This window comes from Phalacrocorax carbo, chromosome 6 (genome assembly GCF_963921805.1).
Source record: "Phalacrocorax carbo chromosome 6, bPhaCar2.1, whole genome shotgun sequence".
In the NCBI taxonomy this organism is placed as follows: domain Eukaryota; kingdom Metazoa; phylum Chordata; class Aves; order Suliformes; family Phalacrocoracidae; genus Phalacrocorax; species Phalacrocorax carbo.
Window position 1 is genome coordinate 52,607,456 of NC_087518.1, and position 27,368 is coordinate 52,634,823.

The window sequence follows — 27,368 nt, forward strand, 5'->3', positions numbered from 1 at the left end:
TTAGATGGGCTACATCTCACTGGCTCGCAGTGCTCACATTGTCATTATGACACTTGAATTACAGCTAAGAAAACCTACTGTAATTTTTATATGTCTGTTTACAGCAACCTAAAAAAGGCTGTATGAAGTTAGCATCTTAAACCTCCATACAGAAACCTAAAATATACCCCAGTTTTTCAAAGTACACATGCAACAGGTCCTGTATTTTAAAAACACGAGTTTTTTTTCTTTTTAGTAGCATTCAAAAATAAGATTAAAATTAGGATGATAATTATACAGTAGAATGCATTGATTAGCAGTGCCTGGTGCGGGGTACTGAGCAGAAATAGACTTTTAAACATCTAAGCAGTTAGTTTGGAGATAACGTTTTATTGATTGTGTAAAAAGTTCCTACAAGTCAATCTAAAATGTGTCATCCAAAGATGTATTATTATAAACACAATAGTGAGCTTTGCACGGGATGTGCAGTGAATGTAACGGTTTTTGAGTGATCCCAATTGTATTATTTCTGTCTCGAGCCACCTTAGATTTCACAAAGATATTTTCCCTGGAGGGCTTAAACCATGGCAAATAAAAGCCTGGCAAACCTAGCCTTTGATAAGGTGACATGCTGGGGAGATTGCTAGAGGTTTCTTTCCTCTCCTGTGTAGCTCTTTCATCTCCAGCTACAGGTTATCTGGGCCCCTCTCCCTGTGCAGGTTGGAGCTGTTCTACCTCAGCTGCCCCCTCTCTGGAGTGATCTTTGCTTTCAAGCCTGTCAGACGTGGTTTAGAGAAGATTGACTGCAACTGTGGCACGAAGAGATGGTGCGCAAATACCAATTAAAGTCTTGAGGCATTGATTGACGGTGTTGGAGAGCTGCCACTCTAGCTGTGCATTCAGTGCACCTAAAACACGAGATTTGCTGCGTCACCCCGAGGTGAGGACTGTTCTGCAGCAGGCATTGCCACAGCACAATTCTGGGTCAGGAGTTCTTCAGAGAAGTCAGGTTTAGATCTCAGCCCTTTCCTCCTTACCCCCCAAAAGTATTTCTGAGGTTTTGAATGTGGATGTTTATGTCCCTTACCTCTGTTGTAGCTCGCTGCGTTCCTATACTGAAGAATTTCTAGTTTGGGGGATATCCATGTTTAATGCAGCCCTTCTTGTTAGACTCTAGATGCACAGCCGAGAGCAAAGCAACAGCATTAATCTCCACAATGAAAATGTATTTTGGGACATTAGCGCACATATGGTGAGGATTTTTTAACCCACATTGCTGTATGTAACTTTGCAGCTTAATTAATCAATTAGGATTAGTGCAGTTGGTAATCAAGTCCAAGAGTGATTGATGCATGCCGCATTAATTGCAACATTCACGTGAAACTTGTCATATACACAGTCATTTTACAGCTGGATTTCACATTGGGTTGCTCATAAGCACTTAATGGCAGGAATATTTTAGACTTGCAATCAGGGAAATTGTATTGCACAATATGCTTTATATGTTGTACACCCTGCTTAGATAATAACTGCTCCATCACTGATGTATCCTCTCGCTCCTCCCTCCTGGTTCGATAGTTGGCAAAGTAGTCCATTTTCAAAGGCTTTCCTTTGCTGTGGAACAAGAGGTATAATTAAATTGTATCCCAGTAGTGAAGGTTTCTAATGATGATGAGCCAAAACTAATTGTATTGATTTGTTTATTACTGGCTTAGGAAGCTCATCAAACAAATGGACTGCAACTATTTCCATATTCTTATCTGTTTGGTAAATGAGAAACAAATAACACTTCCATATGTCTGTTGCATGGTGTCACGGCATTAATACTAATTCTGAAGATAGACTCAAGCACAGGAACAGCATTTTCTGTTATGTTTCTCAATGTTTCTACAGCTAAGAAATGCCACATTTTTTTCCACATTCGTGTCTTGTGATGAGCAAAATGAAGGTATTTTCTTTCTTTTTGATATAAATGTTATTACTAATGAAGGTTTGCTGACTGCCAGAACTGGAGAGCAGCAGGCTATGCTCAGAAAGTGGAAAAGAATGGGGCAAATGAAAGGAGACTGGTATTACATTCTTGCCTCCATGCACATTTGTTCCTTGGCCTCTGTATTAAACAAAGCTGGATGAATAATGGGAACTGAAAACTTCTATGAATATTCATCTTAATTTTTAAATTAATCTACTTCACACTCTCACATTAACTCTGCAAACAGTCAAGCAATCACATCTGGTATAAACGTTTACAGAAAGTAAATTTCGATATTTCATGTACGAGTTTTTGTAGGAGCAGAGTTTTAATTCTGAAAGTGCAAAAATTCATGTTAATGCTCACCTGGTTGTGGGCAAGACACAAGTTTCTGTGACCTATGTGAAAAATCACTTTTGCTACATAACGACTTAAAAATGCTGGGCTTTTTGTTACTAAATATTTATGATCAATTCTTAGAGAAAAGGGTGTCCAGGATCATTTAAACAGGTGCTGATCTAAATGCATTGAAGCCAGCAGTAGTCATTCATTGACTTGGGTGTGTTTTAGATCAGTCCTTCATGGATGCAGTTGAGAAAGTCCAGAGCTAGGAAAAATGACCAAGTTCATTGAATAAATTGTGTTTTTAATTGAATTGGGGGCACTGATTGTGCTGATGCTGTAAGAATGTGGATTCCTCCACAGTGACATGTTGACTTGGACCATGTTTTGCTCTTAGTAATCCACAAGAAGTGGCTACCTTAATCAATTTAGAGCCTGAATCTGCTTCCAGTAGAAACAAAAGCAAGCCTCTTATTCTTAGGAGCTGGATAACGTTACTGAAAACTGCTATTTATACATGTGGAACAATCTCATTCATTTACTGAAATACAGCTAGCTTCCTTCTGCACTCAACTGTGTGTTTTCAATTACAAATGTTCACCACATCTCACGCCTGTTATATGCTGCAGCATATGACACATTGTGGCAACTTTTGTTCAACTAGCAGGTTTTGGTCCAAAGAGGATTCAGTAAAGTTGGAGGGTGAATTGCCCTTACATCCCTTGAGAAGCTGATCCTGTCAGCTTGTCAGAGCATTGCTCGAACTGCTGCACTGCATATTATGTCTAGACTGTGGGTAAGTTAATAACGCTAGAAATAGAGCTAAAGGTAGAGGGTATTATACACCACAGTTGTTAACCTTTGACCTTTATGATGCTTTAAAATCATAAAACATTTTTAAAATACCTACGCTACATCCACGATAGCACTACTGTCTGGAAAACTGCCTCTCAATAAAACACACAGCATTTATATCAGCACCTCTCTTCATATTCCCATTTCCCTACGTAGCAGTTAAGGACTGGTAGTGCCACCTTCCTTCCAGTTAGGTTATCTGTGGAGATCTGATGTTAGAGACAGAATCCAGTGTGCTGCAATGTGAAGCATCCCATCCTCTCTGTTCTGCCCCTTGTACTCCCATCGCACAGCTGCAGTGCTTTACAGGCTTCGCCACTACTCTCACAGCCCTGGAGCAGGTGGATGCAAGGGGCACCAGCTCTCCCATTTTGCAGATGAGAAAACCGAGGCACCTGCTTTTTGTCAGGCACAGAGTCTTGTGGAATAAGCAAAACCAGAACTGAAGATATTTAAACTCCTACTCAGAAACCTATTAGGAAACCTGTTAGGAGATTTTAATTTCTTGCTCCTTCCCTATTCATTGGAGAGAAAGCCTCTTTTCACAGCTATTGGAGTCCTTTCTGGAGTCATCAGAGAGAGAGGTGATTAAAAATAGAGGCCTACTTAGGGGCCCTGAGTTGCCTTCTGAAGTTCTCTCTCTTCAATGGCTGTAGAAAACCTGGGGGAAAGTGTCTCAATTAAGCTGTGTGAATATCCTTTCTCCCCATGCTGCATCTTGTGCTCTAATTATAAGGCAGCCTTTCTTCCCTATTTGTTGCATTGTTATGCGTAGGGAAGAAACAGGTATCAGGGAACAAAAAAATGCAAACTCTAGAGCTCTGATCTGAGCCTACCTGTTAACAAATATCTCAAAGGTAAATGTTTTTCAGTCAGGATTTAGCTTTGGCTCATTTTAAAGACCCGCAACCTTTTGCAAAATTTCAACGTTCCCTGGGTTAGATCTCTTATGTTGCTGCCCTTCCTTGTCCACACAGGGCTGAAAAAGTACATACTGGTCTCTGGTTATCAGAATTCACCACCACCCATAACAAGTTGACATTCACAGAGGAAAGAAGGTGCTTTTTTTGTGGCAACAAACACAGGGTACTTTTTCCCCAAGCTGTCTGAAAACCTGCCTATATATTTGTGCGCACACTATTATTTTGTTTAATATATACAAAACGTGGAAGTTTTTGCATTTAAAATGGTAGGTGAATCAGAGGTCTTAAGAGCACTAATGAGCCAGTCCTGAAGGAGCCATTTCCATATGTCATGTCATTTCACTGAAGTTTGGGCTCAAGGAAAAAACAAGCTCAGCCACTTAGTATGCAGACATTTGCACGTGCCCTCCAGTTGCTAAGCTTTGCTCCAAAAGTCAGCTCAGTGGCCGCTCCACACGTTAACAATACAAACTCTGAGAGGTCCATTTTTGCTTTCACCTTGCAACAGTACAAATATAAACTCTGAGATTGGTCCCACAGGTACGAAGCATGTGCACTGAGCACCGGAGATCTAAATCAACCGCAGAAGCACTCAGCACCAGGAGGGGAGCAGCCAGTGCTTGCAAGATCAGATTTTCTGCATGCAGTTAAAAAGATCTAGTGTCATTTCATTTCAGAGCTATTAGAAAAGCATAAAGCAAAATCTCCAAGCCTTTGAATAACGCATTTGGATTTTTTGCTTTTGGTGTTTTCATGCCTTCGCATTGCTTTCATGTCGCACAGATGTGTTAGAGTGCAAAGCAGTTCTCAGAAGTATATGTGGCTATTCACTTTGCCCACCATATCTCAGAACAGAAGACAACTACTGGCAGTATCTTCCTGTGATACTGAGGAGCAAGAGAGAGAGAGGTTTGTCACCTGCCAAAGCTGTGTAGCAGAAACAGCCCTCTCTGCGGTTCACTGGAGAGCAGCAGATATTCCAGGCAGAAGCTATGCTGCAGAGCAGACATCCCCGTGGCTAAGACCTTCTTATGGTGCTTATTCCACAAACATTCTTGGGGAATAAAACCTTGGAGATGGGATTTACTATCAGCAAAGGCTTGTCAGGGCTCCCATTCAGTAAGGGCCACTTTTACCTCCTATTGCACTAACAGCAAAGTAAGCAATCACCTGAATGCTTTTGAAAATCCTATCTTTTGATGCTGGGTTGTTTGTAAATATGCAAACAAAGAGGGATAAGAGTAGGAGCAGAAGTGTCAAGGGATTTTATTTATGAAGCTATTGACAAATACCTTTTGCTCTGTTTGCTCACTTCTTCCCTTAAGGAAAAAACAGATAATGCCAAGGATCTTTATGAAATCAACTGAAATTCTAATATAACATCAAGGCTTAGAATTTTGTCTCTTAAATGTTACTAAGGTTAATATGCTGAGCATGGGATAGTGGAGGAGATGTGAGAAAACAACAGGAAAATACCCTGAACATCAGGGCAGTTGCAGATGGCAAGCAGTGTTTTAAAGATTGGGTTGGTCTGAAAAGTAAACCACTTCAAGTTCATGATAACCTGTGAAAAAAAAGAACCAAAAGCCAATATTTTTCCACACTTACTATCACAAAAATTAATCTTCAACTGCCCACATTATAGCTACTGTCAGTGGGAACAATTAAAATTCCTGTACCCTGCAGATGAAGGACCAAAAATTGCCTCTTCCTAAATATATCCTCATGGAGAGTTCAAAAGCTGGATAGCCACTGTGAGGCTCACAGGTGCCGTTTACACAGTGGCAGTCACTGTACCAAGACCAGCAATGTTTCAGCCTGCTTGGGCGCCCATTCCCAGGCAGATCACAGAGTTAGCGAGTCTTGATGCAGACTGCGTAGCGAGGCACAGGAGGACAAGCCTGGTTTGGAGGTGACCTGTCCTCTTGCAAACCCAGGGGAATTCGCTTGCTTTCAGGGCAGCCTGTGCAAAACTGAAAACTCACTTTCCTGGTGAATCTGTCATTGGTAATTCTTCCTCCATCTAGCCTTCACTGAGTTATCCTGCTGAAGAGCGAATACCGATGCTTTCTTTACCTTCATGCCACAGAAGAGAAACCTTGGCCTCGAGTCATGGCCGCCTGGCTCTTTTCCTCTTTATTTTTGTTCTTACCCAACCTTCTCCTGACTATTATCCAACTTTGCTGCTGTAGGTTGAATAATTTAGGTGGAATGAACTGTGAGTTGAAACAAGTAGACAGTGTTCCACCATTTGTCCACTTAAGTTATTCACAAACAGTCTTGAAATAGGACCTTTGCTCTGAATCTGAAATGATTACAGTGTTTCAGGTGGAGTTATGACTAAATAATAAGCAGCTGTGCTCAGTTTCAGATACTCAAGCATGAAATACATTAACATCTTTTCCTTGCTATATAACTGAGCATGTATTCTTTAATTTTAAGTGCTATTTTGCCCTGACGCTAATGAGTCATGTCATTGCACTAGATTCTCTTAAGCTTTTTTTTTAATGTTTCTTCAGAGCAATTCATATTGTTAGCTGCTCCCATTAGTTCCACCTGCTGTTCCAGTTACCAAGTTCATGTTAAGCCAAGTTACGCATGAGTGTCACAGTCAACGTCTTATTTTCTAAAAATCTTAATTTCCCCCAAACTTCCATCAATAACATCTTTAAAATCCATTTGCAATGTAAATGACTCAAAGTATAATCCATCCTGCTGTGTTCCAGAACGCTTCCTTCTTATTTAATTGCCATAGACACTTTAGTTACTAATTAAACTTTATTGTTTATGATGTTGCATTTCATTAATAGTTGTGATAAAAATTGTATGTTCCAGCAGATTCTTTGCATGTTAATGCCACTAGTGGGGTAGAATTCAGAATTTATGGGAAAGAGTTCCTCTCAGAGGTTTCAAGATTGCACTCTTATAACCATGTAGTGAAACTGCCCCACGAGCGTGGTCTTGAAAAAAGAGGGTGCATGTTTGGGGTGTAGAGTCTTTCCCTTCTTGTGTGATGGAATAAAAGTTTCTTTAATTGTAAGGAAGATACTGGAAATGTCACAGTCATTTGAAGGAGAAATGTTTCAGATTACATATGTTCCTGTGTTCATATGAATTTGAATGGCAAAGTGAATGATTAGCAAATTTGAAACATAGTTTGAACTAAGAATTTTTTAGGCTTAGGAGCCACTAAACCCATTCACCCAAAAACTGTAATTTAAAATATAACTCAGTTCTGTGATGAGGAAGGTACCTTCATTTCTGGAGAGATGAGTTTTATACCTCCAGTCCCATGGATTTTCAGGGAAAGACTCATTTAGGTCCAGAGTTCTGAGGGCACTCATTATGGGAACTCACCATCCTCGCTGTTTCACCACCCTCCACAATACCAGAATGGCCCATTAGCTTTAGTTCTACCTCTAGTAGTACTGAAATAGCATCTGGCCTGTGCTGGATCACCCAGAGAAAATGGTGCAATGCAGTACTGCTGGTATTCGACAATACAGAAAGCCACATTGATCCAAGTTACCTTTTACAGCACAGCATGTTTATACCAGGATTTTGTCCCGGTGAAGCTATGTTTGTTCCTCTGTGCAGAAAAGAGGACCTACCCCTTCTCAATCTCCTGCTCAAAAATCCCCAGGAATGAGAGCAATGAGAGTGAGGAGTGCAGGCAGATGTTTCCCTGGAAGACCCTCCCTCAGTGTTGGATGCAATGACAACATATTCTCTCATTTCCAAATTTCAGCTACACCTGCACTTAAGCCGATGTCAGACATTATTCCTTAATGGAGAGTGACCCTTTCTTGCAAATACAACAGGTAAACTCCTTCTCTAACCTGCCTGGGCCAAGTTAAGGCAAATAATGCAGTCGAATGAGACAACTAATTTTGTATCGTCCTTTACACACTGTTGCTCCAGACCTCAAGTGCTCACTCAAGTGCTCATTGAGCACCATTGGCAGGATGCTAAACAATTGGCAGAGTCTTCACAAGAAGTTTCTTTTTCTGGATCCAGAGTTATTCTTTCAGGTTGAAGCTGTATTGAACCGATCGTGTGAGCAGAGCGGCCCGGTGCTGGGCACTCTGCCAAGCTGCAGTGTGTAGAGTACAGGATTTGTCCTGCAGCTAAACAATAGCTCTCCTTCACCTCTGTGTCTCTTATGATGCAGCCCTTTCAGCTCGGAAGGAAACTTTGGTCTCCTAATGACTTGCAAGTCTAAGTTGGCTGTGTGATTAAGAACTACTTCTTTTGTGCTGTAGCAGAAAAAGAATTCAAATAGATGTGATAATGGTATTGCATTCAGCATGTAAAGATCATTGAATGTAAACGTGGAACAGAATGTACTTCTGTTTCACAGAAAATTGCATTTAGAACTTGTTGCTACTTCGCTGCTTTTGTAATAATGCTTCAACCTCAGACCCTGAATCTCAACATAAATATGTTGGCGTTTCACACAAAGGAGTCAGAGAACACCTATTATCTTCCAAAAGCTAAGAAATTCTGGAAGGTGCATTAAGACATGATGGGATTCTTCCCCTTGTGACTCCACAGAAAGTCACAAAAAAGATTGTTTTGGAAGAACTAATTTTTAAAGAACACTTTATGTAACAGCATTAGGTCGTGATGTTTTTTGCACATATTGGCAGAGCCACAGTTCTCCTGGAAAAGGAGCAAAGGGAGAACTGGGGAGTGGATAAATGCTGGGTTAGGAGTTTTGACTTCAGCATGGCTCAGAAGAGTTGCTAAGTGTCACCACAAATTAATAATTACTTTTCATTTGTCATCCATTGTGTATAAAACACAGTGAAAATATAACTAAGATTTCTACACTTAGGTACCAGAAGTTAGATGTTCACTCTCGAGTTTGACAGCAACGAGATTTCCCAAGGTACACCTGGCATTTCCGTTCCCATAACTCATGTTTTCCTTGTGAAAATCTTCCCCTTAATAAATAGCTTTAGTTTAAATGAATTCTGAGGTACAGCAACTTCACTGGTAGCTGCTGGGCATTCATTACTTTAGAAGGTGAGGCCGCTTGGATAGACATTTCTTGCACTCTTTTATTACTATGCAGACAGGAGGCATGGAACAGAACTTGTTTGCACTTCCTTCCTCTAGCTAAAGTTGAATACCTCTATTTTGTATTGCACAACTTTGTGCTACGTAGGTGTATCCTTCATTCAGAAAAGCAGAGGAATACTGAGTATTAATCAGCTGTGTCCATTTTCTGAACACAGCATGATTCTTATAGGTCATATTTGCAGTACACCCAAAATAGTGCATAACACAGATTATTGCTGTTTTACTGGAAAATAATAAATGAAAATTCAAAATTCATTTTGAAATGGAAATTTAAGGATAAAATTATGGCTGATGCATCTTGTAGAGTTCTGCTTTGGAAATTATCTTTATTAGCTTGCAGTGAACTTGAATTTTGGACTGTGAAAAATGGACATCATGTTGTAGCCCTGTCTTTTTGTTCCAGCACATCCTTAGCGCTGCCAGACACTTCATGGGATGTAAGCTGGCCAGGCCATAGCTCTTCTCTTTCTTCTGGGAACTAAGTGTTCTACATCACTGTCGATACTCTACAAAATCAGGGTGCTGGGCAGTTTGTCTTGTCCAGACTGGAATGCCACTCAGAAGGAGCGTTACTATCTTTGCTTGGCTTTGTAGAATTCAGCAGATTTTTAATGAACATTTAGGGGGGGAAAAATCCAAACCTATTTTTGTCTTAATCCAGCTCCTCTGGTAGCTACCGAGTAAAATGTGTTTTAAAGACATCAGGACCGTACATTACACACACATTTTATAAAGTTATTCTGTTAGGTATAAAAAGATCCAACAAAACAGTGAGTTGAAACAGAGCGTTTAAGCTAAGATACCAGCATGTGGATGTCTCTGTCCATATATGTACCAAATATGGTCTTTTATCCTTGAAGATATATTCTGGATCAGCTTGAGCTAAGGCAACTTCCTGTTCTGAAATCCTGTTCTCATCAATTCAAACCCCTTTCCGACGCACAAGCTAGTTCCAGCTTCCCGCGCCAGCCACCCTCTGCCACCTCTCCTTGCCTGTAAGTCACACTTCCAGCCTATTCCAATAACTTCCAGAGGAAGATCCTGTGGGATACTGGCTGTCCTGCCAGTAGCTTTTGTCTTTCTTTAGGGAACAAAATGCCTCATTTTATTCATGCCTCAAGCTACCGGTATCCAGAGTCTCATGATGCCTCCAAAGGCAGTTCAGACTGGGTCAGCAGCTGAGCCATTAGACTGACAGCAGCAAACAGGCTTTTGTTTAGAAAGCATGAGAAGTGTGCAGTGATACACAGTAACCTCCTGAATGCAAATATGTGTGACATTTTCATTTTTGCAGTTTTCTGAGGAAGTAGCAAGCCAGGTCATTGTAATGAATTGGTAAACATCACACTGTATTATATACAAAATTCATCTGCTAGAGCTCAGAAGCAGGGTGTTAATGTAATACTCCCCACTATGATGTTTACTTTGTGATATTGGTATGATGCTGTGTTCTAAAATATTCGTATCCCAGTCATACCGTACCACAATATTAGCCTAAATCTATGAAGACAAAAAAAAAAAAAAGACCAGGAAGAAAGTTAATTTCACTTTTGGTTTTCAATTCTTATGCACTGTAACAGAATGTGAATAACCTCATTACTATACAATTTTTGTGTGTCACATAATGACCTCTATACTAAAGACCAAAGTTTGCATAATTGAGGAGAGGCTCACCTACAACAGTGCTGGAATTCCTTAGCATAAGGCTGAAATAATGCTAAGGAAATAGCATTTGGTGTCACCTATTTAAACTGAAGCACAAGGTGTTTTCCTTCTTTTGGACTTCTTAAAGGTATACGCTGATGATGGGGAGCATAACTTGGCTTACCGAGTCGGGCGAGGAGTGAGAGAGAGCCCTGTAACACCTCATCCATTTGCATAACAAATGCAAAAGGGCTATTCTTATGCAACTTTGCTGTTTCTTGCAAATATCAGTGAAGTACATGTTACTTAATGGATTTATTTTTATAGGCAATGTATTCATATATTTATCTCAACTTTTAAGTGTTCATCTTTCATGCTAGTCTCTCTGTGGTAATTAAAATATACCATAAATCATATCCACTGTAATTACCAAAATACACTGTAATTATCTGTTGATCTTTTGCGCCTATTAAATAACTACTGGGATGTTTCAAAGCCGAGTTATTTTTTTATTCCTTGAGACAAACCTACTGCAAAATGTTAGTAATTCATTTAATATTGCAGCATAGATCAGCTCTGGAATGTTTCATATCTTCTCCCTCTCTCCACTGAATGTTATGGCAATTCTATTGACTATCATTTTGTTAAAAATCACATTTATGAATGATACCTGAATCCTGAATGCTGTTCCAGCTGGCAACAATATCCTGTGGTATGCAGTTATCGAGGACCACTCTGCAGGCAGCTATTCCTTTCATCCTGCACTTTGTCTTTACCATGACTGCAGACAGAAATTTTACATGAGTCGAGGGAATTCAAACCTGAGTTGGAAAAAGGAACAACTCTTATCTGAAACCTGCAGGTAGTTAAACCTACTTCAGTGCATCTGCTCAGAATAAGAGAGAGTTGTGAGCCCAATGGTAATAAGCACAAGTATACAAAAACAATCTGAAAAATTGCAAAATAGTTCTGCTTACCTTCATTGCAGTTATAAGAATCCATGTACAAATGTGTGTAGTGTAGTTTTTATGAGCCTTGGGACAAATTCACCTGCCATTGCTTACTGCGACATTTCCCAAGCTTTTCCCTTTTCACAAGTATTAATTCTAGCTAAAACACAGGCACCTTACCAAATATTATAATATTACCAGTTCCATGGTGTATAAGAAGTATGAGGAGGCAGTTTGCTGTAGTGTTATATCAGAAATGGAGGTCCACCACGGACTGAACATTTGTTATACGTAAGCCTATCAGGAATCTAAGCAGCCGGGTATCACTTTCAGATTGCATATGATGCAAATTTACCACAGTAATTCAGCCTTATTACCCAATATTACCGTGTTTTGCTTTTTGTCTTGTCATGCCAAATCCATGACATCTATTGTCATACTGCAGTTAATTTTAACAGCCCTATGGCCAAGCCTAAAAGCTGCCCAATGGTTAAAATAAGATAACAACAACAACAAAAAAAATCTAGTTGTGTCAATATTATAGTAATTCATGCTATCAGGAAATAGAAAAGGTAAAACCGTGTAACCGTAATAGCTTGGCTGGAAAAACTAATTTTCTTACAATGACTGATAGGGCAAGTAGTGGTAGTCCCCAATTCCCAGTAAACAGAAGTAGTAAGTAACCAAATGGCTCAAGTCCAACTAGCAGAATCTTATTGGTTCAAGATAATCCTTTGTAGGTTAATAAGCAATTAATTATTTTTACAGTCATAACAGCATGCACAGGAGTGCTCCAGTCTTCATTTGGCTGTAGCCTGAATGACACACACTTCCTGCCCTGCCAAACTGGGGATATGCAGTTCACAGGAGTGGATGGGTTTCATGATATCACTTACAGCCCAGAATACAAACTCATTACTCTAAACGCACTATTACCCATTATTTGTTTACTTTTCAATAACTGTGAAGAATTAAAATAATTATATGCTTTATAACACACATATCTATAAATTGAGGTTATCAACCTCTACATAGGCAGGAATTATAGCCTTTAGCAAAAGATTGTGTATAAGTTTTGAATATCTATGCCAAGGTTTGAATTTCTAGAACAGATGCAGGGAGGTGTAGATCTAATTGTAATCACATAAAGAGAGTAGGTATGAAAAGCAGGTTCATGTCAGATCATGATGCCCTTCGGTGAAAACAAGTGCCAGAACCGTAATCTTGCTGGATCCCACACAGCAGTGGAGCTTGCTAGCCAGATGATAAGGAGCTGAACTGAAACACAGGTAGCAAAACACATGGGGGTCTGTGTACTGTGGTAAATCTGTGTCTAAACTTAGCAAATATTTTGTTACTTTTTGAGCCTCTTTCTTCTATGTTTATACAAAGAAAGTCCCCTCTTTCCTATAACCTCTTCCTCCCTGCAGCAGAACTGGCATATCCTCTGTGACAGCCTTCCATCTTTAACATATTCCAGTACATTCACCTTCCAGCTGAAGGCAAATGTATTCGCAGGCCTCTATTTCTGCAACAGTTTGGAAATGCAATATCCCTGGATCAGTAGGCAAGAAACAAAAGAGATCTTACACCAGTCAGCCTCTATGATGCAGAAGAGAAAGATGGTGATGCTCTTAATCAGCTCTATGTCTAGCAAACTCAAATGACAACCCCTCAATAACTGCTAGTTTTTATTCTTTATCTGAGCAGCATTTCTTGTTTATCTCACACATTGCCAGTCTTTCCAGTATAGGACTGACACGCTGTTATCTTAGTCAATTCTAATGATTCAAATTATACAAATGGCTTGTTCTGACACAGAACTGTGTGAAGACTGCTGTCTTATACCCATGCTATGTCTCTGAGCAGTGCCAAGTGCTAAACCATAATCAACTACCACATTTAAAGATAATTTTGGTCATGTAATTAGATGCAATCATTCATATGTTTTTGCTTATGTACAGTCTTAACAATTTTTTAAAGTAGAGTGTAGTACATAGGGCTTTCCTCTACTTGAAGTCAACATTACTGAGATCTTTCTTTGGTTCTGTCAGCAAGTGTTGTCATTTATTCCAGAGCAGGGTTTTTCTTTTTAATTTTTTTTTATTCCATAGTGTCAGATGAAAGGAAGAAAATACTCTGTAAAGGTATTTGTGGATGCACAGGGTAGAAGTGAGAATAATGTTTGCTCTTGCTGGGTCCTTTCAGGAGCATTGGTAGACATTGTGCTAATTACAGTGTGACCATAACTATCTGTAGGGAGGCAAGAACTGATGGGTAACACTAACAGGTGTGACTAGTTCCCTTATCTATCTGCTTATGGTGGATTTAGTCCTATGTGTCAAAGTTGACAGAAGGACACCCATTAATTAATACAGGAATTGGATTAGACTGTCCTTGTGATCCAAGGCAAACTTACCTCAAACTGTGCTTCTAGTGTCCTACATCAGTGTTTGTGAACATTTCCTTCCCTCACCTTTTTGTGTACCTAATGACGTTTTTACAATAGTCTTGTCATCTAGTCTCCTGTGGGAAATTCTGTGTAGATGTTGGCTAACGGTGATATCTGGGTTTATTTAATGGATTCAACTGTAATAGCACATTTTCTAAAAAAAACTGTGGAGCAAACTGGGATGCCTGTCTTTCCTAAAGCTCTAGGGGGATACTGATACGCTGCTGGCTGCCCAAAATAGGCAGATACATTGCATTTTTTAATAGTAAACCACATTCTACCTTTTTATTAAATTTAGCTTTACCTGGTATAGCTGATCCTTCTAGTGGAAACCCAGTCCAGAGTGGTCTCACAGGGAGAAATGCTTAGCTCAGGAATTGCAACTAAAACTACTGGCCTACAATATATACATTCCGTTTATTCTTCTCTTTTCCTTCACTCTTTGCTCTGGACTATTTATGACAAGCCTTATGTAGCCCAAATGTAAACGATTCTGAGCCCAAAAGAGCAAGAAATGCCCACAAACAGTAACCAGAAAATTCATTTACCAGAAGAAAAATGTGTGTATAAATAATATTCAAATCTATAAAATAAATCATGAGACATCTTGATCTGGTGGTTTTAAATCATCTTGTGACATTAAAACTTTTAAATTCATCTTCTTGGAGGGACAGGTTGCAACTCCCAGAACTTTTTCCTGCCAGGGGACAGAGAGAGCTTAGAATGACCTGTGGTTACATTTGTTTACTTTTGATTTGAGAAAAATGCAGGGAGGAATAATACAAAACTCTCAGGACTTCACTCCATGATTAACCATAACGTAACTGACAGAGGAAAACAGCAACAATTCATACAGCCAGTAATTAGTCTCTACCTTTATGGCCTACATTTGCCAACTGTCTCCATATTTGACAGAGAGAGTGTCTTGCTGAATGTTTAATTTCCTCAGTGACAGCTAAGGTATGAAATCAGATTTGAAGATAAACATCTTCTGTGTCTTCTGCTTACAAAAAGAGTAGCCAATTAAGTATGCTTGCTTAGTCCTTGCAAATATTTGCCATGGGACTGACATAGGAAATAGAACGGTTTTTTCCCTTTCCAGGTAGGAGCCCCACTTCAGTAGCTGCTCACCCTCTGCAGTATGTGTTCAGGAGGATTCCTTGTTTCATGCACATGACACATGCAAGTATTTTATTTTAGTTTTATCATTCTTCTTTTTTTGCCTGTGCGTTAAGGACCAAATCACGAGACTCTGAATATCTCCCATGGGGAGCTGCATGCCCTAGTGGGACATGAGCAGTTTGACTTATCCCAGGAGGCGATTTGCAACCAGCTCCTGGCGTTAGTAAAACAAGTAAATTGGAGATCAGGCAGCGAGTGGTTGCAGTGAATTCTGTCCAGAAAGATTTTATCCATATAGTATGGGGAAAGACATGTATTTGCATGTTTTCATGAACAGGCAAAGGTGCCCATCTGACCCACACCACATACTGCTGGTCTGCAGGAGGAAACTTCTCCCCTCTGCTTTCCTCTGAAAATTTGAGATTCTGTCCACATTCTGCGTCCTCTGGACAAGTCAAATAATCTGCAAAAAAAACCTGACAGCTGCAGTCCAGAAATGAGAAGGGAATTTTACCATAAAAAAGAAATTAAACTGGTGTCCTGCTCACCTGCATTTGATTTTTAAAGTAAATACACTTGAGATGTTTCCCATTTGGTACTATTGAAAGGGTAGTTTCTTGACACCATTTCATATAAAACAATCAGGAATGTGAACTCTCAGGCAGCTGTATATATAACAGGACTGTGCTTGTCAGAATCTTCTTTATTAAGTTGGAGTTGGTAAAGGAAATAGATCTATTTTTTTTTCTTTAAGCTTTAATGTGCTTTTGTTTTGAGCTTGTCATTTTGATTTGCCTGTGAGCTTTGTTTTGATTTGCCTTGAAGATTTCTGGTAACAATAATTGTTTGCAACAGGAAGATTCATGTGAACTGACTTCCATTTTAGACTTCAATTCCTATAAAATGAAAGGGGATTGCGATGTGGATGTGAGCAGAGAGGACTGATGCTTCTGTACAATGCACTTCTGCTCCAACTGTAAATATATTTTCATGATTAATAAAAAGAGAGTAGAAGTCATTGTACTCTGTTAGGGTTTTATTGATGGCTGCTCCCCAGAATGCTGAAAAGATACTATCAATACTCTTGACACTCTGCTTAATCAAGATGTGACCCTCCAATGCAACCAGACAGTGTGCTTGTTTCAGCGATAGAACAGTGCTACCAGTTAGGGGAGAGGTGGTTGGTGTTATTTTTGGTTGAGGTTTTTTTGGTAATTTCATTAAAACGTAATCAGTGCCATTAAATAATATTTAATGCCACTAAAATGCTGTTGGACACAAATAGGAAATCAATCAGCTTGTTCTCTAGTTCAGTGGCCTTCAGCTGTGTGAACTGCATAGGTACCTCAGGGGAAAGGCTGCACCTTGCTCAGCAGACAAAATCAGATCAATAATAATATGTTCAGTTTAGTTTTTAAAATTGCTCTTGCTTGGACTGTGCCATGGGCACATTCATTATCAGATATCTGGGCTTGGAACAAGAAGTTTTCAAGTGCACCCTTAATGTCTGCAACTTGCTAAGTATTTTTGTTCCGTGGGTGCTGCGCATCAAAAGCCAAAATGATAGGAGTGGAGGTTCCCCTGGGCAAGCCGGAAAGGCTGTGCTTACTGTCAAATATACAGCATGATCTTAGCCCAGTGGTGGAATTAGTTAGGCAAGCTCCTTGATGTGCTTTACAGTTTGAACAGTAGGTAATCTTCATCGGTTCAGTGCATTCGGCCTCATTTGTGTGAAAAGATGCATTGGTAAATGGTGCCCTAAGAAATATTGTGGCAATTGAGATAGGTTAGGAACTGAACCACACTCTGGCCTCTGTTACAACCGGTTCCCAGTGGGTTAATGGAGTAGGATAGTTGCCTCTGAAGGATTTAAGATGATCCCATTAACTGCAGTGGATACCTGTGGGGGCAGGGGAAAGGGATTACAGTCAGTAGCCATGAGCAAAGGCGATCTCTGCTGACTGTTAGTAATGTCTTCATAGGGCTGGGGAAAACGGAGCAATTCTGTAAAATTTTGAAAAGTCCTGACCAGAGACTTGTACCTTCCTTCAAAACGTCTGTGTGAGGTGAGTTTTCACATGAGCGCAAATTATTTCAAACGCTCCCACTGGGACTGGCCAGAATGCATTTGACGATTCCTTGCAGCTGTTTAATTCCAACATAATTGCCTTTGAGATTTCCTTCCTGTTTTTTTCTGTGTAAGATGCACTAAGCTATGTAGATAAGGAGAAATCTGTACATTCTGTGTATAGGAGTAAATCAAAGAATATAACGCAGATGGACAACAGCAAGCAAAAGACTCACTTCTTGTAATTTAAAATACATTGCAATTTGAATCCCACTGAGTTGAAATATCTCATTTCCAAGAATTTCCTGGGGCAGGAAGCATGAGGTCACTTTATTCTGCACCGGCCACACCAGTCTACAAATTAAAATCTAATGAAACACGTTTGAAACAATTGCACACACCTTGTCTGAGTTCCTTGCACAATAAATTTATATAAGCCATCCAACGACTAGCAATTCTTGCTGACAAATATTATGCTGACAAATATTATGATACTACATAATTGTGCTGAAAATGTGTTTTTCCCCTCTGATCGCACAAAGATGGCTTAATCAACTTTCTGTCATCTATGGGTGACAGGTGGAAGGAACTACTAAGTCTGTCCCTTTTGGATGTCATTCCCCTTGATATTGAATCCTTCCCTACTCTATGTGCACTTTAAAAACTTGCCTTACTAACAGTACCAATTCCAATTGTCTTTTTCAAATAGATCCTAAATCCTAAATGATGCATTAAAATATTGTTGCCAGGGCCTTTGAGCACTCACCCTGTTGGAACAGAGCCATGGGCTATACAAACCATTGCATTAGACCTTTGCTCCCTGACAGGTCGATGTGGGAACTGTTGAATATGATTTAAAAAATAGAAGAGGGAAGGAAGGAATGGTGGAAGCTCAGATGAGAAGGAGAGGGATCGTGTTAGTGAAGAGGAAGAGCTGAATACCTCACATCCCCAGCTCAGCCATGTCTAATCTCCATACTCCTCTAAAGAAAAGCAAGATGTGCACTGCGTGCAGCTGGAAGAGCTATTCAAACCATGCAGTATGAGCACGTTGCTCTGCGTTGTGAATTTCGTTCCTCACACTATCTCCATCCCAGCATGAGAGAAGTCTGTAAGCTCAGTGCAATCGTATCATAATTTGGATCTCTACAGGAGGCTGAACTCGCATCACCAGAATGCATCAAGCCAATGCATGTGTCAATGCACAGTTACATATACACGCTGCAGTTCCAGGCCCATGGTGACATTTTTCAAACTAATATATTGACAGGAGTACCAGGGTATTTTTTAAGCATATCCAGGAGGAAAAAAAAGCATTACAATGAGGAAGAAAACCCAGCAGAATGCTGACACCCAAGTACATTACTCAGTGTGCAGTTGCATTAATGAACCATTACTTCAAATCCCAGGTTTGCCAATAGTGCCACTGTTCGTTTATCAAGGCAGAATCATCCTGGATGTGAACAGAATGTCTGTATAATAGATAACTTCTCAATCCTCCCATAACATACATTTCCTTGAGCCCATTACAAAAGATTTATTTTTAAATTGGAAATTTTTTTTTACAGCTGGACAGAATGAGACTGTTTGTTGAACAAATGGTGTTAAAATCCCCAAGGGTCTGACTTACTTCAATAACAACCAAGGCTACTGCTTGAGCCAGCTGATGCTCTTTTAATGAGCACTGCTTGTCAGAGGATCATATCTGCAAGTTGCTGTATAAAATAACCGTTTTCCATGAGTTCATAAAGCAGTCTCTCTTTTGCAATGGATGAGGTGTTGTACCAATCTCTGGAGCACAAAACAGACACTTGTTTGAAATGAAACAGGGGAACAACCAACTCAACGCATATGACAGGTTTTTTTTCTTTTTTTCTTTTTTTTTCAGTTGGTTTCCTTTTCTGTGATAGAAAGCTTTGTGTTTGCACACAACAACCTCAACAGATTCAAGAGGAAAAATGCTGAAATACGAGCTCAAAATGAATTTCAGCAAGTGACTTAATACAAGCATGACAGGTTGCTTATTTAGCAAACTGGGTGGACAGTAAGATAAAGCCTTTTCATGTGACAAGACATCCCAAAAAGGTCTCCCTTTGTCCCTCATAAGGGTTTTCAAGGCAAATCAAGAAGAGACCCCCAGACAAATCAAAATGACAAGTTCAAAACAAAATATGAGTCCTTTTTTAAAAGGAAGATCATCACCACACCAAGCCCAAGCTTATTAATGTTGCCTTCTGACAAGCACAAATACTTTATGGTTTTGCTGAGTTTGTGGGTCTGATTGCTTTTAAATAAGACTGTACCATGCAACTACTATACTACTACTACAACCGATAGATTCAAAGCTAAGATCATGCAGTGAAAGAACAGCATTTAGTAGCCCTGCCATCAATCTTCTTTTTAATATATGTGTTATTTATGGCTGCAAGTTAGGTTATACCCTTGAATCTCACATTTCTCACCGGAAACAGCAATGAGTAATTGGGTACTGCAGGGTTTAATGTGCAATACTGAGTCATTTTGATTAGACCCATATTTTATCACTTGTGCTATTAACATCAACGATTTTTTAAACTACAATACTCTGTACAGTTGGTTTTAATGTGAATTAAGGAAATCAGGTCCCAACATACTCAGGTACCTTAGGGTTTTTTGTCCCACGCACATCAAACCAGCCTAAGTCACTGATAAAATTCTGATTGCGCTTGTGTGCTAACTCTGTCCTATGAAAGTGAACCACTGAAGTTAATTCAGATTTGTTCAGAGCCTTGAACTATGTAACTAATGAATCTTTCAGACAGTTAATTCAAGCAGAACAGAAATAGAATCCACTTAAATGTTAGTACTGCTTGGATTGAATCTTACCAGCCTGGGTAGGTCTGAAGATCCAAGTCTAGGTGAATGAGATCTGCAAACCCGGTTTTGACAACAGCAAAGAGAGACGTGATGACTTGGTCTTTGTTTGTTCAATGAAATGACTGCCCTAGCTTACTTTCTGACCAGGAACATACATATATAATTCTATTTTGCTCTAAAAGTCATTCTGATATTTTGTAAACCTTTCTCAATTTTGCAGATTTTACATCCAGGCTGATAAAATCATGAAGCGGGAGTAACAATGATTTCTTGCACAGAAAAATGTGTATGTTAGAGATGTTGGTTGAATGTTTCACCTCTATTAACCTCTCTTCCAAACCAGCAGAGAAGTGGGAATATTTACTTATCATACAAATTCAAACTAAGATGCTTTTCCTGTGAACAAAAATGCTCCCAAACTTTGTTTGCAAGAGTAACATCTTGTATGGTTTGCTGCATATATTACCCTCACTGTAGTTTTTCAAACGATATAGGGTTCTTAATATTGGACAGACAGTAAGAAACATTCTCACTGGTATTTAAGTTTTTACTTCAAAACTGATTAAACTTTTATTCCTGTCCATCTGTCTCAAGTTGTCACAGATTTTCCTATGGTAAGTTAGCTGCTATGTTATGATGCAGGCTCTACATATGATATTTAGCATGCTGCTTCTCTTTAGTTTTCCAGGCGACACAGAAAACAGCCTCTAGCATATTAACTGCCAGTTTCACCTGAAGTAAAACAGGAAAGCGTTTTAAAAGATAAGTTTTCCCTTGTCACCTTTCCTGCTTGTACTGTAGATTGTCAGAGCCTTTTCCCCCTCACATGTAAGCAGAGGCAGATATAGAAAAAAAAAAAATGTGTTATTTAAACCACAGGAACATTTTTCTGTGCTGTTCTATTAATATCTGACTGAAATAAAAAGGAAAAATTCTGACTAAATTACTACAGGCTTTTTAAAACCAGTAAAACGATTTTTTAAACTGGGATTTGGTTAACAAAAATGGGATCTGAACATGTGTGTAATGGAGCCAGACTCACAGAGGAAAATGATAATTTCTTATGTCTGGCACCTGTCAGGTTTCTTTAAGAGTCTAAATACGTATGTTATCACTGATAACCTGCCTTAGTCCCAAACAGACCAATCAAAGCCTAATTTTCAGAGGTAAATCTTAGAGTCCTTTCAAAGTCCGATTTCAAAACATGATCCTGTGTTATCCAAGAGAAGCCATTATCAGCTAGATTTGTTTACACAAAATGTAGCTTTGAAGGATAGTAGTGGTAAGAAATCAGAGAGAATCTCTCTTCCAACACTGAACAAGGAGTGATAACAGTGTAAGAAGCAGTACTAGTCCTAAAACTTGCCTCTCTGCTCCAGCGGTTTTATACCAGGGGTTTAGAGACGATGCACATTGCCTCATGGTTGTGATTCTGCTGAAACCTATGGTAAGCTACTAGGAACAGCGTTCAGAGCAGGTAGCAATCATATTGCCCTATATATCATGATTAGTCCAGGACAAAGAACAGATGGCATGAGAAGGAGATGGATTCCATGAATATGGAGTGGGTGGCAATTTTAGCTGGTCCAAGCTCTGAGACCTGAAAGACTGGTATTGGTAAAGAGTGATAAATGTGAAGAGGTTGTTTCCTGGGTATTAGAAGCTACAGGAAGACAGAATGGAGTTGTCAGCTATCTGACAACTAATTTTTATACATGAGGGTTTTTTTATGGCTGCTTTTGTTCTGTGATGTGTTGTTTCATTTGTTTGTTTGCTGCCAGGCATTCACTGTGAGATTTTAGGATGGCTTTGTGTGGGAAAAGCCTGTAAGACCAACCAGGGAAGCTGTGGTTTCACAGTTAGAGAAGATGAATTCACAACTAGTAGTGAATGTTTAAGCCCTGGTTTTCAGGTAAATGAGCATAAGCAAATAAAATTGACTTTCCTTTGAGTTTTATCCCACAAAGTTAATTGTTTGATGTTGAACTTTTATTGATGATGATTCCTTTTCCTCTCTGTATTTACTGTATCAGGAAAAGGAGTGCTCTGAAAGCCAGACAGAAGAGGAAAATACTCCAAAGGAAGTTGGACTATTAGTCTCCCGAGACACCCAGTGTATAGATTTCTTTCGCTTATGAAAGACACATCAGTCACACCTCCATTCAGATCAAGTCTAGCCTGTTTCTGAGACTTAGTGTCATAGGCAGCAAGTAATAACTCTACAGTGGAGAGATGACATGTTTCAATGGAGATGCCAAGGTGTAAGCATGGATTAGTTCAACTGACCGTTTCTTGGCAGATGACTCAGAGAGTGTAAAATGGCTCAGCAAAACCCTTGGGAATATGTCTGGGACTTTAAGGATTTTATTCCCCTGCCCTGACAAATCAATTAATTAATTGTTGGTGTTCATGCTTTTAATCACTGTGATGCTCATTTTTATTCCAGAAGAAACCAGAAGAGTAAAGTTGTACAGCTTCATGATTAGAAATTTTGACCAGATTTTCTTCTAACTGTTTTCTTAGGAGAGTTTTTCTCTGTGCCTAATACATATTTTAGAGACTAACAGTTATAGCCTTTCAGAAGATTTTTACTTCTCTTTGCAGGAAAAGAAAATGGGTTTCACAGGAAAGCTATAAAATAATTTCTGTTTCCTACCAAAGAAATATTTGCAGTATTGACACTACTTGCACTGTTTTTCTTCTAAATAATTCCTGTCTTTTGTTAGAACTTGGAAGAAGGGTATTGGTACATTTTTTCTTTCAGCAAGATTTTGTTTATTTCAGGTGAGGCTCAAGCTCATTTGTGGATGCCATATAGGTTAAAATTAAGATACTGTGTCTGAATGATATATAAGTTCTATAATGAAAAATAGGTATTTTCCTTTGGCTTCAAACCTGATTGCTTGCCCTTTCCAGAGCAGTTCATTTAAATTTTTGAAGATTTATTCAAACCTTATTAATAAGGACATTTTGGAAAAGGTGGACAACGGGAAATATAAGACCACCAGGAACATCAGGTCAATTTATTGATGGGAATTCTTCACCTTTTCAGGAGCTAGGGTTGAACAATATCTGGCTCTTTTCTATTTCTTGTTTGTAGGAGCCTGGATTCTGTGGCATGGCAGTTGTTTTGATGTCTGTTTTGCAGTACAGTTGCACTCCGTTGGAGGGATGCGCAGGGTTGGCTGCGAAAACAAACCTCTGTGAGAATTTGAGCCAATGTAGGATGGCACTCTGGGAAATCAGCTCCCCGTATTTCAAACCTGTGTTCAGTGAAAGCACAGCCTGCACAGCGAGACACAACAAAAAGAGGATTTACTGGGGTTTAACCTCGTTTGAAATTCTGTTCTTTGAAAAGTTCTGCATGTATTCAAGCCAGGATGAAGGTTTTTCTTTGCATGCAAAACCTAAGCATACATCCCACTTAGTTATTTAAGGTAATTTGTGGAATATGTTTTTCCTAATAGGGAGTCATGAGGTTTATCAGGTCTGCTTGAGATTCAGGGGCAGAAGCAGACAGGGACTTTCACGTTTTAAATCGCCTCCAATTGCTTTTGCGTCACAATTGCGTGATTAGTGGCACATTGCCCACCTGTAAGGGAGACATTCGAGGACTGCTGGGACAAATTGTATCCAGGTAGTTGTGTTGCAAATGCCTGCACACCCCTTGTGGGATATGCTGTATTAGCTGTTGCTTTGTGCAACTTGTGTTTGCCGAGCACATTGTCTTCCTGTTGTCCTATAGTCTGCTATGCATTGTTAATGCAATCGATTGAGAATTAGATTTATCTTTTGTCAATTTGCTGCTTACTCTGGGCTTGATCTTATGGCTCTGAAGACAATGAGAGTACTGCTGGTGGTTTCAATGGGAGCAAGAGCAAGCTGTCTGGATATGTCGCATAGCTTCTTTGTGCTTCAATTAATAAGTCAGAATGCCTACTTAATTTGCAGGTGTGCTAATAGTTTAATTCATTTTGCTTTTGGGAAGTACTTTGAACAGAAACCGAAAGACTGCTATTTATTTTGGAGCACTCCAAAATGTGAAGGCAACTTAGTAATTCAGTACAACTTCGTGCAAACGCCTATTCTTAGCACTTGGGCACCTGAGGTCCTCTGTCCACAAAGTCACTGGGATATGAGCACAGTATAGTGTAACGTCAGACCAAAAACCAAAAGAGACCGCAAAGAACATAAATAATTTTACACCTTAATTTTTATGGCATTTTGGGAAAAAAAAATAGTTTGGATTGAAACTTATTTTTTTTAACAAATAGGAGGAAAGAAACAGATAGATCATTTTCTAGAAGGTGCATTGAACTCCTCTTCTACCTGCTGCTTCTGGATGATAATCCATAGTAATGTAAAACCCCACATAACCACTCTGTCAAATAGCTTTTCTGCCTGTCCACATGATTATTTTTTAACAAAGTTAAGCACCTAAGGCAAAGTACTGAAAAGCTCTCACCATTATTTGCTTAGGGAGGAGTGTTTCACTAGTGGCCTTGTCTCAAGCTGGTGCTATTCTGTTGCATTTTATAATATTTGAATTGTGGGGCTTCATAACCACTGTTCAGGTAAATAACAGTGTGGTGCCCGGTAAAAGATACAAAGAGGTGAACTGAATGATATTTAATCATAGCTCTGTCTGCTACTCAGGCTCCTGGAGTGGACTCCTGGAGTGGCAAAGCAATTACCATTACAACGATGATCTCTGTACATGGATACTAGGCATGCTTCAACCCAGGCTTGAAAAAGATGTGGTTCCAATAATTGTCTTTATAGGCACAAAATTTTTTTGAAGCTATTTACCTGTCAATAATCAAAATATCAGATAGTTTGCGTTCCTCAGATGCGTTTATTTTCCCATTTTCCTATTTATAGAAAATTCTAGGAAGCTGCTCTATCAAGGCTCATGAATGCTCATTCCCAGAGGGTCAAGATGCATATTCCTGGATGGACTGCTTTAAGACACAGCCACTTCCTAACTGCCCATTGAAATTCAGCTATCTGCTGTTATGCTTCCAATGTATGTGAGTTGGTCTAGTCTGGCTATTTTGCTTGAAGCAGGTTAGAGACCTGGATCATGTGCTGCCAGAACTGCGGGATCAGTAACCTCCAGTGGTTTGGTGGTGATAAACAGTTGAAGAGTAACATCATCTACCACACAGCTCGAGTCAGGCGGTGTCTGACAGGCTGCTGAGCATGAGTGAGGGTGGTACATAAGCTCAGCATAGATTTAACCAAGCTGCATAGACCTAGCTTTGTTGAACCAAGTCTTAGCTTTTCTGCTTGATGGTAATATTTGTCCTTGCATACCTTGCATAGCACTGTGAGCTCTTGTTTATTTGCAGTATTAAACTGCTTAGAAAGGACCATGTTGGGAATGTACATTTCATTTCTGGACTGCAGTGTAAAATGCATTTTTCCCATGGTTAATTTTCACACATTTATGCAATACAGAATTGCATTTCATGCAGTTTATGCACTAGTGAAATAAGTTATCAAGAGGAGATAATTTTTTATTTGTTATACCTTCATTTCAGACTCTTTTCTTAAAGGGAAACTGCAGAAATCTCTAGGAAAGTAAGTTAAAAAACCCCTTCCTGGGAGAAATGGGGTCTGTCTTATGCATTCATTTACTGTGGTATTTGAGGACTGAGGGAGATAATATCTAACATCTTTTCAAACACTGCTCTCTACAAAACACTTCCACTGCAGCTGCTTCTTACAGCCTCTACAAACTCTGTTTAAATGTTATAGAGGCTGGCTATTCTACATTGTAGTTTGCAAGTTAGAAACGGGCATCTCATTCCACAGTGTGTGAAAACAAGCATCATTTCAAACTAATCCTTTGAATGCACTTAAAGAAACCACATAAAACTAGAAAGGTAAAACAAAAGCAAAGCATCACTCATGGCCCAGAGGAGAAGTGACAGTTCCCTATTTCAAGAGCAGCTCTCTGATTATGCTTGTACAAGTAAATGGCAAACTTGAATGATCTCAGCTGAAGATGTTCTCTCTTCTTCCTCCACCTGTATTGTTGTTCTCAGGTGTTTACGAAAGCTTTTGCTCTTGAACAATTGCTGAAATTTATTGCCTGAGTCATTTTAAGAAATGGTCTTCATAAAATAGTTTGATTTATATTCTTCTCCCCACCAGTAAATTTTTATTTCTTACATCCTCTTAGGAGTGAATTGAAGGAAAACAAAGTCATAATGTCACCACTAAAATCATTCAACATTTACAAAGAGTGAACCTCTAGTATATAAAAGATAATGCATTTGTTTTGTCTTGTAAGCACAAGGAATACCTGTGATAGATCTAAGTGCAATGTACATCTATGCTATCAGTAAATCAGTTAGCTTAATCTGTGTGTATTATATACATCTGCAGAGGTGGTGCATAACAAAGTGTGTAATAATGAATACTGCTCGATGGAGGACAATACTACACAGCATAAAGATAAAGGATAATGACATTACTCTAAAATAGCAAAGCCCTGAGCAATGCTAGTAAACCTATGAGGAGACGTAAGGCATCTGCATTGTTTCATATGGTAATAATCTGTGTTTCCATGTAGTTTTCATAATGATAGATGGATATAGACTATTATATGAGCAGTTCAAGAAGAAATTACCTGTTTATATTGAATAATTTCCATATGAATGGTTGAGGGTTGTGGGTTTTCTTGCCTTGCTTTTCTGAGATCTGCAGTTTATTTCTAACACTGGCTTCTTATCACAAACTTGCAGTCATACAACCTGATCTCATCAGATCAAACAAGTTAAATGTAGTCAGATCTGGTCAATACTTAGATGAGCTATTTCCAAGGTAATTCAAGAACGCAGTAGGAAACTGCTCCATATCCCCTCTTGCCAGCATTGAGCAAGCATCTCCCATGCTGTTGGGGAGTTTACTTGGTACATGGCTCTTCATCCTCATCCTAATTGTCCTTTATCATTGCCATGCTGTTAAACACCTTCCACACTGCCCCACATTTGTTGGTGTGTGTTCAGTCTACCAAGAACCTTTTGGGATGAAACATACTACATAAGCAATGGCGCCAGCTCAAATGCTATATCTTATATTAGCCTTCTGCAGCCCTGGTTTTAGTGTTTCC

At 39.3% G+C, this 27,368-nt stretch overlaps 1 protein-coding gene across 2 annotated transcripts in view; it reads left to right on the plus strand.

Moving 5' to 3' along the window:
* The window catches only part of ST6GALNAC3 (ST6 N-acetylgalactosaminide alpha-2,6-sialyltransferase 3), a 227,153-nt gene that overhangs the window by 175,742 nt on the left and 24,043 nt on the right, over positions 1-27,368 (plus strand). Inside the window, exon 4 of one of the 2 annotated variants that reach the window (XM_064455320.1) lies at positions 15,305-15,383. The exons of the other annotated variant lie outside the window; for it this stretch is intronic. Within the exon in view, the coding sequence (XP_064311390.1) occupies positions 15,305-15,308 (4 nt within the window). The 3' untranslated portion in view covers positions 15,309-15,383. Of the gene's footprint in view, positions 1-15,304; positions 15,384-27,368 lie in introns of those variants that run through there. 2 annotated transcript variants of the gene reach the window in all.